Here is a 14,533-nt window from a genome sequence, read left to right on the forward strand (position 1 = left end):
CTGTCTTTGTAGAGTTTGCACATTCTCCTTGTGTCTGCGTGGGTTTCCTCCAGGTGCTGTGGTTTATTCCCACAGTCCAAAGATGTACAGGTTAGGTGGATTGGCCTTGCTAGAATTGCCCCTTAGTTTCCTGAGATGCATAGGTTAGAGGGATTAGTGGGTAAATATATAGGCATATGGGGGTACGGCCTGGATGGGATTGGGATTGTGATCAGTGCAGACCCAATGGGCCGAATGGCCTCTTTCTGCATTGTGGGGTTACTATGATTTCTATGATTTTATGACCCCGAGCGGGATTTCCCGGTCTCAGGCTGAGTACGGCCAGAAAGTCCTACCCTTACTGTCAGGGTAAACACATACGGTTATGGGGATAGAGCCTGGGATTGTTGTCAGTGCAGGTTCAATGGGCCCAATAGCCTCCTTCTGCACTGTAGGAATTCTATATTTCCTTATTCAATCTGTCAAAACAATTCATAATTCTAAAAAATTGCCTTAGCCTTCTTTGCTCAATAGTAATAGTCTCAAGTCTCCTTGTAGTTTCCCACCTTTGGGATCACCCTAGGGCCAAAGGGCCTGTTCCTGTGCTGTTACTTTCTTTGTTCTTTATTCTGAAATTCCACTGTACACTCTATATAACTGTAGCACCCCTTCAGCAATGTGGCTGTCAAAACAGCAGCTGGTAGTAAGCATTGCCATGTACAAATTGGTCATAATCTCTTTGCGTTCCGATGTCTCAAGTTTGAAAACCCAATTGCTGTTTGGTTGCACTCCCTCCAGATGCTGCCAGCACAGATTCACGATTTCGTTTGAGAGCTGGAACTCTCAGCAATACAGATCCGAAACCTGATTGAGCAATGTCAGGCATGGGCAGTTGTTGTGACTGGTAAGAAGTAAGAAAAAAATCTGTGATTGGCAAATCAATGGTTCTCTAGTTAGAGCTGTTGGGGCGCTCACTCAACCTTCACTGTGCAAGTTTTGTAGTGGGATTTTTTTTTCAGTGAGATTTTGCTGTGAGCTATTACCCTGTGAGATTTTATAGTGTGATTACGCAGTGCAGCGGATTAAAGTAATAGCAACTGACACATTTATGTATGTCTGGCTATGCTGATGTTAAATGCAGGATAATAAACATATGAAATGTGTGACAAGTTTAGTGGCACAAGTAGCTTACATTAACACTGCAATGAAGTTACTATGAAAATCGCCTATTCGCCATACCCTGGCACTGTTCAGGTATGCTGAGGGGAAATTTAGCACGGCCACTGCACCTAACCAGCGTATCTTTCGGACTCTGGGAGGAAACTGGAGCACCCGGAGGAAACCCAGAGGCTGACACAGGGAAAATGTGCAGACTCCGCACAGAGAGTGACTCAAGCCAGGAATCAAACCCGGGTACCTGGCACTGTGAGGCAGGAGTGCTCACCATTGTACTACCATGCTGCCCCCCAAGACACAAGCTAAGGTGTTTTGCGTCACATACAAGGTAATAGGGAGCCTGAAATGTGCTACATATAAAATATTTGGGGGTGATTTTGGAGAGCGGGTTGGGTTATTGTTGTCGCATTGTTCAGACCTCACATCCTACGGTAGCTCACCTGACATTGATGTATTCTCCTTCTGTATGATACTGGTTCTCCAGTGTGAAGTTAAAGGTGAAGTCTTCAACTCGCTCCTGATGAAATGTCTTCATTTTGGATTCATACTCTTCATTTTGAAAGTACTTGATCATGTCCGGGAACCACACTGTCAGTCCATAATAGCTGAACAAGAGCACAGGCCAAACTGAATAGGGTTCAACTCACAATTCCAAAGCTCTTATTAGTTAATGGGCAATACTGTGTGACATGAAGAGACTCTAATAGTCATAAGATTCCATTCAATGAGAACTCCAGACTCTAACTGGCTCTCTCATCTCGTATAAGGCATGAGCTGTCTGAGATCAGTAATTCATTCTGCACATTAGTTGACATGGATTATTATTCTTGGAAATTATTGTGGCAATATATTGTTAATTCTTCTGACGTTTCAAAGTAGAGATCATCTCCAGGTGTGGATTGTTGTGTAGCTAGACATTGTTTGGGAAACTTATCATAGAGTCAAAGGCTGGAATTTTACAGCCACGCCCGCCCCGAATTCTCTGTTGGCCCCGGGTGGGATTTTACAAGCTGCACCTGAGCGAGCCATAGAATCAGAGAGCGATACAGCTCTCTGTAGGCCCTTCAACCAAACCAATCCATGCCGACCATGGTGCCCTCCCAGTCAGTTCCAATTGCCCACGTTTGGCCCATTTTCCTCTAATCCTTTCCATTCCATGTACTTATCCAAATGCTTTTTAAAAGTTGCTGCTGAACCTGCCTCAACTACTTCATTCCATATACACACCATCCTCTGCATGAAGAAGTTGCCCCTCAGGTCCCTTTTAAATCTTTCCCCTAAATTATGTCCTCTGGTTTCCAATTCCCCTACCCTGGGAAAAAGCCTATCTACATTCATCCTATCTACATCCCTCATGATGTTATACACCTCAATAAAGTCACCCCCCATTCTCCTACATTTCAAGGAATAGATCAGTTGCAAAATGTTCTCTCTGATAGCTGATCCTCCTCTCATCCTAGACTGAACTTCTCTCCTACGATTGACGCTGGGGTCTGTTCCCCTCTGAACTTCCCTCCCCTGTTTTGAAAATCCAAATCCATTAATCCCACACCCTTTGTCCTTCCCACTTCCTCATTCAGTTGAAATCAATACTCATCACACCGTCTCTCATCTTAACTATCTGTCCATCTATCTTGCTGTCTTCCCACAACTATCTAGAAAAGGCCAATGGAATGAGTTATCTGGCTGCTTTTGTGACAACTTTCTACAGATTGGGAAAGACAAAGGTTATCATCCGGTGACAGCTTCCTCTGGTGTAGAAAGCTAGTTGGGAGCCAATCACAGATTCAACTCTACTTGAAACCCCAAGTTAGTGAAATTAGTCACATTAGATTATGTATGGCTGCTCTTTCAAAGAACCAGCACAGACATAATGGGCTGAATGGCTGTGTTCTGTGCTGTAGATTTCTACAATTCTGTTGTCTGAGATCCTGTTATACAAACCATTATCTTTTCCCACCAGATTTTATTCAAATTGATTCTTCCGAGCTCCCTTAATTGATGGTAAATTTACAAACCTTTCCATTATTTTGTGTGACGCTTTTTATTCTTTCTACCAATTGCTGTGGTGAACTGAAATGTGTTCTGATCAGTCTTAATCTGGTTCCTAATGGGCAGGGGCGCTCAGCATGAACTACCCTTAATTTGGCACTAATTGGCATTAATTTGGCAAAATACGCTTGGAGGCAATGAGATGGTTGGCATAAGAAATGGAAAAGGGTCACACTGCGGGAGCATTCCTCTGAAAGTGGAAGCAATGGATGCAGACCAGAGGGAATCTGACTCCACAACTGTCTCAGGCTGTATCTGACCCCAAATGTTTGATGCTACAGCTGGAGAAAGCTTTGCATTGCACATAATCCAACTGGTGTTTGCATACAGCACCAAAATAGGTCCTTCAGCCAAATCGGTCCATGCCGACCATGGTGCCCTCCCAGCTAGTCCCAATTGCCCCATGACTGCCTGCCCAAAACGGTCTAAGGGAACACTCTTTTGCATCTAACTAAGTTCAGTATGCTGAATGACAAAACAGAGGAGGAGCCTTACTCCACATCTAATTGTGTGGAATCTGGCCCACAGATATTACAGAATATTTACAGTGTAGGAACAGGCCCCTTGGCCCAGTTGGTCCATGCTGATGTTTATGCTCTTACAAGCTGCCTCCTAGCCCCCTTCATCTCATCCCATTAACATATCCCTCTATTCGTTTCTGCTTTACACTTACCCAATACATTTACACTATTTGCCTCAACAACTGTCCATGAATAGACTCTGTTTACTTCCCCTTCTGGTGAGAATCACACTTTCCTTCATTTTTTTCTCTAAGTGTCAGACTCTTATCAGCAAAGGAGTTTGTCCCAGATCCATTATTGAACTTATGACCCCATCATTCTGATCGTGCCCACAGAGGGAAACATCTTCTCTTCATCTACTTAAGCAACCTGTATAATCTTAAAGAAGCCAATCAGGTCATCCCCTCAGTCTTCTCTTTACAATTCAGGGGCAATCTCACAGGCTCGCCTCGTTGGTCAATTGGGCAGGAGGGGGCACGATTGGGAATGGTGATTGGGGGGGGGGTCTGGGGGTGCGATGACCAGGAGGGTTGGAGGTGGATCAGATTCCTAGTGCACCGTGTACACTTTACAGAGTACACTGGGAGATCAGGCTCGTGCACAATGGCACCCTCTAGCAGTAGTAGCTGGCTATCTGGCGTGAATAGACTCCATCCGCTCCCCCTACTGGCGAGAATCACACTTTGCCTCATTTTTTTCTCTAAGTGGTACAAATGTCTGAGAGCTCGCCCAAAAAATGGGTGCAACTCTCTCCTGTTTTCCCACTCGTTCAGCTCTTTGATTTTTCTTCAGTAAGATTGCCCCCTTCATGTTTAATAGGGCAGATAGAAGCCAACTCTGTACGTCACTGGTTTCCTGCTGATACTGAGACTGGGATTTTCCGTCCCACACAAACCCCACCCCTCCTCATCTCCCCGGCTAATTTTCCTGCAGCGGAAGCAGCGAACCATTGGCCGCTGGTGGGATTCTCCAATCCCGCTATGTCTATGGGCTTTTGCATGGCTTACCCGGCCCACCACAGGGAGTCAGTGGGATTGTAAGGTTCCGCCAGCAAGACCAACCAGAAAAATCCCACCCCGAGCATCCAATTCCATTCCCAGGAGCACAGCAAAATGAAAGGCTGAATCATTTCTCACAGTAGATAGTTCTCATTAACACCAACCTGAAGGACAGGGTGAACCAAACCACTGCCAGGAACAGAGTTGTCATCCTGTACTTGGGTGTAAAACAAAGCAACATGTTCTGCCACACCTGAAAAACAATTGGAACTTTAATGTAACAGAACATTCACCCTCTGTCCCATAACTGCCACATCACACCTCAGAAAGTGAGTGATAGAGAGGTGATGGCCTAGTGATATTAATTCAGAATCTCAGCTAATATTCTGGGGACTCAGTTTCGAATCCTGCCATGGCAGTTGATGAAATAAATAAAATCTGAAATTAAGAATCTACTGATGACCATGAAACCATTGTCAATTGTTGGAAAAACCCACCTCGTTCACTTAAGTCCTTTAGGGAAAGAAATCTGCTGTCCATACCCAGTCTGGTCTACAGATGACTCCAGAGCCACAGCAATGTGGTTAACTTTCAACTGCCCTCTGTAACCGAGCAAGTGGTCAAACAAGCCACTCAGCACAAGGGATGGACAATAAATGCTGGCCAGCCAGTGAAGTCCATATCCCACGAATGAATTAAAACAAAATAATGTTTTGGCGACCTGGGTTCAACTCCTGGGCAATAAATAGACGGGCGATAAATGCTGGACAGCCAGTGACACCCATGTCCCATGAATGAATAAAGAAAAGGATTGCGCTGCCAAACCTTCATGAGGTGACAGTCTCGGAGACACTGAGGGCTTTTTTTAAAATATCTTAAAGACCGTCTTTGGGGTGGCAATTCCAACAATTTACATTTGAATCTCATCAGCAGCCTTACTGTGAACCATTGCTAAAAATAAGGCAGAGTCAATGCTGTGACAAATGGACCAGTGCGATTCACAATGCCACTGCGGGATGTTATCACCAGCAACATTGCAAAGTGCAAAACATATTTCTGCTGTGGCACATACTCATACCTCACGAGGAAACAGTGCAGAAAGATTATGTTCTCTCATTGTTGAGTTCTCCTGCTGAAGGCAGGGCTTTTGGTGATTATTTACTGAACTACATGTAAAGTGCTTTGATTTTTTTACCGCGAGTCAGGAGGCAGAAACCAAGTCTAACTCAGCTGCAATTGCGATTGAACCCTGTAATATATGTTGGGGCATGTCCCTTTAAGGGAATGGGTCACGTGACCTCAGGTATGGGGCATGCTATTGGGATCCACCTGGAGTGGGCAGTTAACCGATCTCTTGCCACATGCAATTGCTGCATAGGCAAGTAGTTTTGTTTTACTTGTTTGTGGGACATGGGCATCGCTGGCTGGGCCAGCATTTATTGCCTATCCCCAGTTTCCCTTGAACCGAGTGGCTTGCTAGGCCATTTCAGAGGGCAGTTATGAGTCAACCACGTTACTGTGGCTCTGGAGTCACATGTAGGCCAGACCAGGTAAGGAAGGCAGATTTCCTTCCCTCAAGGAACATTACTGAACCAGATGGGTTTTTCCGACATTCGATAATGGTTTCATGGTGAGCAGTAAATTCTTAATTCCAGATATTTTCTTATTGAATTGAAATACCATCAACTGCTACGGCAGGATTCGAACTTGGATCCCCAGCTGCCTTCTGGATTAATAGTTTAGCGATAATACCTCTAGGCATCGCCTAGTGCAAACTCCCACAGACAACATCGAGATGAAGTTCCAGGCCGTCTCTCTTTGGCTCACAAGCCCTGTGGTGACAGAATTCACACTGAGGTAAATATGAGGCTGATTCACTTCTCGAGAAAGATGTTGTGATTACAGTAATGCCCAAGTCTTCTGGGATCTTTTTATTCCCCAAGTAATTTGCCTCTTTAAAGTTTAAGGTTAAAATCAGTAAGTGGTTAGCAGACATCCCTCTGGCAAGTCTCAGAATAATAAGTCAGCAGAAGAAAGCTTTTTATCTCAGTGTGCTGGATTCATACAGACCTGCTTCACGACAGTCATAATTCTGACCAACCAACGCTGAAACCAAGTTCCAGTTGAGCTCTGAATCTCAATGAATTCATCCATTTGTATCGGGGTTTTTATGTGGGATACCTGGAAAACATTTAAATGTGCATTTGTTTTTGTTGCTAATATTCTCCCATTCTCCCCCTCTTCGCTGAGTTGCAGAAATATTTCCCGCAGTTACATCAGTCAGGTTTATACTTGCTGGTCTTCAGCTGAGAAGATTTGGTTTCCCAGTGCTGGCTGTTAGTCAGGCTTGTCAGGGGACGAAACGGGTACAGTCAGAATGTATAAGGAAAGGGGTAGCTAAAGCTGGAGAGAGGGAGACAGAGTGAGAGGGGAAGCAGAAGGAGCGAGGGGAGAGAGAAAGACAGGAAGACTGGGGAAAGAGGAGAGAAGAGGAAGAAAACAAAGGAAGGACAGGGATTGGAGAGAAGAGAGAAAGGCCGATCTTCTCTACCTGTTCAAGCCCCCACCACATGATGTGGAGATGCTGGCGTTGGACTGGGGTAAACACAGTAAGAAGTCACCCAACACCAGGTTAAAGTCCAACAGGTTTATTTAGTAGTAAACCTACAAGCTTTCGGAACGCTGTTCCTTCGTCTCTCACCTGATGAAGGGACAGCGTTCCGAAAGCTTGTGAGTTTACTATCAAATAAACTTGTTGGACTTTAACCTGGTGTTGTGAGACTTCTTACTGCAAGCGAGGACAGAGAATTTAGCGTTCAGCCAAATCTCCATTCACTGCAGCAGGAGCAGAGAATTCCATCAGCGTTGAGACCAGATACCCTGCTTAAAGAGTGATAGAAATGGGTAACAGAGGCAGAGGAGGAAGTGATAGAGACAGGGAAGTATGGAAGAAAGATAGGTATAGGAGAGTTGGTAGATACAAAGAGAAGGTGGAGAGGGAGGGAGTGAGAGAGATGGAAGGTGAATAGAATGAATGGGATAGAGAGCAAGAAAAGGAGAGCTAGAGAGAGCTCTGAAGAGGAGTGACATGCGCTCAAAACATTAACTCTCTCCACAGACTCTGCTAAAGCTGCTGAGTTTACCCAACATTTTCTGTTTTTAATCTTAAAACAATAATTGAGATAAGGAAACATTAAAAATAAGGAGATTGTGGCAATAAAAATAAAAAGGACAATAAAAAACAAGCATCATCTCCAATTATCCAGTCATTGAGTTTGTTTTCAGCTCACCGTGAAGACAGCTTCCGGGTGCCCCCTCGCCCTCATGTTTGTGTCGTAAATCTGCTTTAGAATCATCCAAGCCTCATCGTGCTTCCCAATCTATTCGGCAGAAATAACAAAAAAAAAGTCCTTAGAATTCTGGATTAATCTCAAAGCCAATGGAACAGAATTCTCCCAATTCTCCGGCCTCACCCGTGGCCAGGATTCTCCAGTCCCGCTGTTGTGAATGGAAATTTAGCTGAGCACCACATTTCCCATTCTCATTGGCAATGATGGCAGGGCCTGAGTTGCTGGAGAATTCCGGCAAGGAGATGAACCTCAACAAAAACAGAAAGATGCTGGAAAATCTCAGCAGGTCTGACAGTATCTGTAGAGAGAGAATAGAGTTCCGACGAAGGGTCATCTAGACTTGAAACATTGGCTCTATTCTCTCTCTAAAGGTACTGTCAGACCTGCTGAGATTTTCCAGCATTTTTCTGTTTCTGTTTCAGATTCCAGCATCTGCAATATTTTGTGTTTACCTCTATTTAAGGAATTCAGCCTGCTTGTTTCTCTCGTTGCTGTTCTAAGGACTTGCCAACTGGTCCTAGCTCATCCATCAAGCAGTTCTTCTTGATCTATCAGTGGCCACCCTACCCTCTCTCACTACAACTCCACCTCGCCAACCTCTGAAACCCCCTCCAACTCTACGTCCCACCTTGGCCCATACCTTCTTCTGACCCTGGCTCACTGTACATTGCCCACTCCCTCTCCCCCATTGATGGAAGCAGTGCCATGATTCATCATACCCCTCAACTGCAGAATGTTGCCCGTGAACCTCTCAGCATTTCCACACAGATTCTCCAAGACTGCCTCTTAAAGCAGATACGTAGTCACCATTCCCAATCTCCATCCAATCCTTGCCAAAGTCTCGGTTAGGGATAAGTGCTGGAGTCCATGCGAATTTTGTTGAACACTGTATCCCCTACCACAGATATGGCTGCGGCTGTGTCAACATCCATTCAGTCTTATGGACGATTTAATAGGTCCCGATTTGGTCATTGCTATGCAAAGTAGTTGTTCTTCATCAGAGGTAGGTAAAAGATTTCACCACCCACCTCCCCAGCCGTAGAGAGAGAGGAGATTACCCTGGTTCTCTGCTGTAACTTTGGCAAAAGATCTTCATTTACCCTGGAAAAATGCCTTTCTCTGGGATTTCTGGAGAAGTTGCAACAAATAATCCAGAGAACCACAATGGAAAATAATTCCCAAAATGTACAAACTGATAAATCTGAAATGAACTGTGTCCTAAAGCCCAAAGCCCCTTCTCAAGGCCTCAAGGATCCTGTTCTTGTGAGTTCTTTGAGAATTGTGCATTGTAGCTGCATCATTTGGAATATTAAAACATAACCTGCCTTGCAAAGGTTATCCTCACAGCCCACATCCTTAAAAGCTGGATAACTGGCTCATTATTACAATGGCTATCCTTCCGCACACCCAGGTTGAGCAGATCAGTGGTCCTATGAACGGCATTCAGTGCCCATTTGCCTGGTAAAGGGAATATGGACAAGAGTGTAAACCAATGGGTGGCTGGAGGATATGCCGAGCTCAACCTCCCGGGAAAATTCTGCCCCTCTGGTCTAACTCATTGCACCAAATGGATTCCAATAAATCAGAGTATCATGAAATGAGACAGAACAGGTTATTTGGCCTATTGTTCCTTTGCCCGTGCTTTCAAAAGGCTGATCAACTAGTTTTACTGCCACATCCCCCACTTCCCCTACTCTTTCCCCAAAGCCCTGTAGATTTTCTCCCACCAAGTATTCATCCAATTCCCTTTCGAAAATTGCTACAGAATTTGCTTCCACTAACTGGTCGGGCAGTGGGTTTCTCATGTCACTCTTGGTGCTCTAGTCAACCATCCAAACTCTGCGTCAGTCCTCTGGTTATTGACCTTTCTGCCAGTGGAAACTCTTCTGCTTTACTGTACTGAAACCCTCCATCCAATCTCCTCTTAATCTTCTCTGCTCTGCGACGCTGCGTGATTCATTGACATCTCACACTGATATTTACTGGATTTTTCTTGTGCCCCCAGTAGCGAGCGGTGCTGAATGAGGTGATGGTTTGGAGGTTCGGATCGACAATATCCCCATCACTGATCCATGCTCCGTGCAAATGTAGATCTCTCAGTAGAGGTAAATTAGAAAACTCATCTTTTGGCACATGTATTCTAATGTGCAACATGGAGTAGTTTGAACCTCTAGAGATTAAATGGAAATTTTTCAAGGATCAATATATCCAGAGTGGGTTAGGTTGTCTTTCCTGGCAACTAATGTACCTGGTGCAGTTTCTACGTTGCAGGTTGTCTCACCTCTAATAAGTAGCGTGGGCTTTCTGGCACGAACAGCAGGCCAATTAGGGAGGAGAGGCTTGGCAGAGCACACACTACGACAAACAGACGCCAGCTGTGGAACTGAAAGGACGTGCCCATGCTGAAACCCCAGCCTGCAACAGACAGAAAGACAACAGTTAGGTAAAGCAACACAGTCACCTGTGCCAGCATGAGCAAAGGAAAAGAACGGCTGGCAATTCTTGCTCCTTCAACTTTGATCACAAGATCCTACTGCAGCACAGTGACACAGTTAGCACTGCTGTCTCACAGCACCAGGGACCTGGGTCAGATTCCCAGCTTGGGTCACTGTCTGTGCAGAATCTGCACGTTATCCTGTGTCTGCATGGGTTTCCTCTGGGTGCTCTAGTTTCCTTCCACAGTCCGAATGACGTGCTGCTTGGGTGCACTGGACGTGCTAGATCCTCCCTCAGTGTACCCAAACAGTCTCCAGAGTGTGGTGACGTGGGGATCCTCACTGTAACTTCATTGCAGTGTTAATATAAGCCTTACTTGTGACACTAATAAATAAACTTAAAACATTGGTGGGATTTGCCTCATGTTGGGTTCTTGTTCCCACATCTCCCGAAGGGGTTGGCTCGTATGAGGATGCACGTCACGGGCTCCAGCGTTATCTTGCCCACGTAACAGCTCTTCATGTCTAAGCCTGAACAGTAAATGCCAGCTGAATACTGACGGCAAGGGGTCACCTCAGCAGTGTTCATCTTCAGATAATTATCAGGAGGAAGAGATGAGACAGGCCTGAAGTGAATACTAAACATTGCTTTCTTTGCAATACGATTTTGGGTGAAAATTCAGAAAAGTCCAGGCGTGCTGGTGTCACCGTGCCTGTTGGAGCAGTTGGGCACAAGACTGTGCCACCAGCCTAACCATTCTCAATTCACCTCTCAGTCATGTTCAGGTGGGAAATTCACGTTCTGCCCCATAAGGAAGGATGGGACTTCCAAAGAGGGGCATCCAGCCTTGGGTCTGTCTTGTACCCCTGCCCCCTTCTAATGCCAGGGTTTGAGAACATCTATCATCAGCCGCCAGGAGCTAGTCACTTTCTCGTGACTTTGGATGGTGCATGGCACAGGGAAAGGGGACGGAGGAAGGTACCCTCAAAAGAAAAGTTTCCCCCTGAAATAAAGCAACCAGTGAAAGGCTCCCACTCGACTATAAACATCAGTAAGTGAGAGAAAATGCGGATGTAGTGGGTTTTATGCTCAGTTTAGACATCTTCTCTGTATAATTTGTCTCCCACACTGGCAATAGCTGAAAATCAATGTAGATTTTAAGACGCATTTAGTCAAATTAAAAATAAGCTGTGCCAACAAATTAACATGAACCACATATAAAACATTATAAATAATCTTCAGGCGTTCAGATTCAAATGATGAAAATAGAAAATGAACCTTCCAAAATGACTTAATCCAACCAGCACAAAACTTCCGTCATTGTATATTGTATTTTGTTACAAACGAAGAACAGTTTTTTAAATCATGGATATTAGAGAATGACTAAACCCATCTAATTGAGAGCTAATCTCAAACCATCTCAACATATGGGTCTGGAGGCACCAATGAATCCTGCCGCCCTTTCCTCCCAGCCGGTGAAATGACTGGATCAACTACTTAAGTCTGACAAATGTGCCAGAATGATAGACATCCTCCCACAGTCTAAAGATGTGCGGGTTAGGTTGATTGGCCACGCTAAATTGCCCCTTAGTTTCCCAGGATGTGTAAGTTAGAGGGATTTGCCAGGTAAATATGTGGGGTTGTGGGATAGGGCCAGGGTGGGATTGTTGTCACTGCAGACACAATGGGCTGAATGGCCTCTTTCTGCACTGTGAGGGTTCTATGATTCTATGACTCATTGAATCATCTAGCCTGCTATCGCTTTGTGATGTCCTAACACAACACAATAGCCACGTCCCTATGCAGAGCCAAGAAATCTCCTAAGAAAGGTTAACAAGAAAACAGGCCAAGTGGGGAAAACATCTAATAAATTTCTCTCCAATCCCTTTCGACCAACATCCTAGAACATCCTCCCTAACTGCACTATAGATGTAATTACACCACATGGACTGCAGTGGTTCAACAGGCGGCGGCTCACCACCATGTTTTCCAGGGCAATTAGGGACAGGAAATAAATTCTGGCCTAGTTAAAAACACCAACACCCTGGGAAAGAATTTTAAAAAGGCAATCAAAACCATTCAAGAAGCAGAGAAAACGGAAACAGGAGGAGACCATTTGGCCCTTCAAGCCTGGTCCGCCCATTCATCTTGGTCATGGCTGACCGTCGAATTCAATATCCTGATCGCACCTTCCCTCCTGCAACCCTTGATCCCTTTAGCCCCAAGAGCTATATCTGATTTCTTCTTCATATCACACCATGTTTTGGCCTCAACTACTTTCTATGGCAACGGATAGCTACTCTATCCAAGTAGATTATATTGGTTCCAATTCATAGAATAGGGAAAGTTATCTCACTGCACAGTGATTACCACCCCAACCAGAAATAGCTCTCTCCTGAAGGTGTCCAGCTCCAGTTACCAGTTAAGGTTACAGTGTTCACCTCAGTAGCCAGTTTCACATGTTCACTATTCCCTAAGATTCAACCTAGTCCTTCCCTTACATAACTTGTAAGCATAGCTCCTGTCCTTCCCTAAACTATTCTGTTGAAATAAGTGGTGCCTAGAAATTAGTCCCTTTATTATTGTGTAAACTTTAACCAAATTTCTCCATTGCAGAACAGAATCATTGGCTGGGATTTTCGAACCCACCCTGGTGAGACCCCCAGCCCCCCCTCCCCCATTGCAGGGGAATGGGCAGGCGAGTCTCTAAATCCATTGACTTCCGATGGGACTGGACAACCCTGACAGTGGGCGAGATCATGAAATCCCCCTTACAGAATGATACAGCACAGGAGGAGGTCATTTGGCCCATAACATCTGTGCTGGCCCTCTGAAAGAATAATCCAATATTCACCCCACACCCCTACCCTAACCCCAGAGCCCTGTCAATATTTCCCCTTCAGATATTTGCCTGATTCCACGTGGAAATTTACTGCTGATCTGCTTTCACTGCCCTATCAGACCGTGCTGTATTAAGAAAGCCTCATTATGTATTCCCTTTGTTCCAGTATTCAATGAATTCTCTTTTGCTCCGCTACTTGGTTTTCAGAAATGGAAAAGGGAGTGATTGTGGATTCAAACAACAGAGGATGTTGCCTGCTCTCGTGGATGTCAGCTGTGAGAGGTTGAGTAAACATAAGAACATAAGAACTAGGAGCAGGAGTAGGCCATCTGGCCCCTCCAGCCTGCTCTGCTATTCAATAAGATCATGGCTGATTTTTTTGTGGACTCAGCTTCAGGTACCTGCCCACTCACCATAACCCTTAATTCCTTTACTGTTCAAAAATGTATCTATCCTTGCCTTAAAAACATTCAATGAGGTAGCCTCAACTGCCTCACTGGGCAGGGAATTCCACAGATTCACAACCCTTTGTGTGAAGAAGTTCTTCCTCAACTCAGTCCTAAATCTGCTCCCCCTTATTTTGAGGCCATGCCCCCCAGTTCTAGTTTCACTCGCCAGTGGAAACAACTTCCCTGCTTCTATCTTATCTATTCCTTTCATAATCGTATCTGTTTCTATAAGATCTTCTGAATTCAAATGAATGAATTCCAATAAACCAGGCTTGTTTTCACTGGAAAGACGGACGTTGGGGCGAAACCTGATAGAGGTCTAAAAATTTATGAGAGGAATAAACAGGGTGGAGGATTTTTCCCAGGGCGCAAGTATCAATTACAAGGGGACACAGATTCAAGGTGTGAGGGGGAAAGTTTAAGGGAGACGGAGGAAGTATTTCACGCAGAGAGTGTTGGCTACCAGAGGAGGTGATGGAAGCAGGCACATTAGGAACATTTAAGAGGTATCTGGATGGGTACATGAATAGGGGGGGAATAGAGGGATACGGACCAGGTAAGGGCAGAAGTGGGTTTCTTTCATTTAGCGAGAGCATCATGTTTGGCGCAGGCTTGGAGGGCCGGAGGGCCTGTTCCTGTGCTGTACTTTTCTTAATTCTTTGTTCTTGTCTGTGGGATTCTCCATGTTCTGTTGGAAGAGCTCCTCTTTGGGCGGGATTTTCCACGCTTC

The 14,533-nt window shown here is 45.0% G+C and overlaps 1 protein-coding gene across 6 annotated transcripts in view; it reads right to left on the reverse strand.

The window, feature by feature from the left end:
- LOC145359417 (synaptic vesicle glycoprotein 2B-like) overlaps window positions 1–14,533 on the reverse strand; it is a 142,846-nt gene that overhangs the window by 20,551 nt on the left and 107,762 nt on the right. For all 6 annotated transcript variants that reach the window (XM_080213961.1, XM_080213956.1, XM_080213957.1 and 3 more), the window contains 5 exons: window positions 10,358–10,491; window positions 8,017–8,106; window positions 6,797–6,907; window positions 4,891–4,979; window positions 1,596–1,760 (listed from right to left, as the gene is read on the reverse strand). In XM_080213961.1, the coding sequence (XP_080070087.1) occupies window positions 1,596–1,760; window positions 4,891–4,979; window positions 6,797–6,907; window positions 8,017–8,106; window positions 10,358–10,491 (589 nt within the window). The remainder of the gene's footprint in view (window positions 1–1,595; window positions 1,761–4,890; window positions 4,980–6,796; window positions 6,908–8,016; window positions 8,107–10,357; window positions 10,492–14,533) is intronic.

This window comes from Carcharhinus amblyrhynchos, chromosome 28 (genome assembly GCF_965287045.1).
Source record: "Carcharhinus amblyrhynchos chromosome 28, sCarAmb.v2.hapA, whole genome shotgun sequence".
In the NCBI taxonomy this organism is placed as follows: domain Eukaryota; kingdom Metazoa; phylum Chordata; class Chondrichthyes; order Carcharhiniformes; family Carcharhinidae; genus Carcharhinus; species Carcharhinus amblyrhynchos.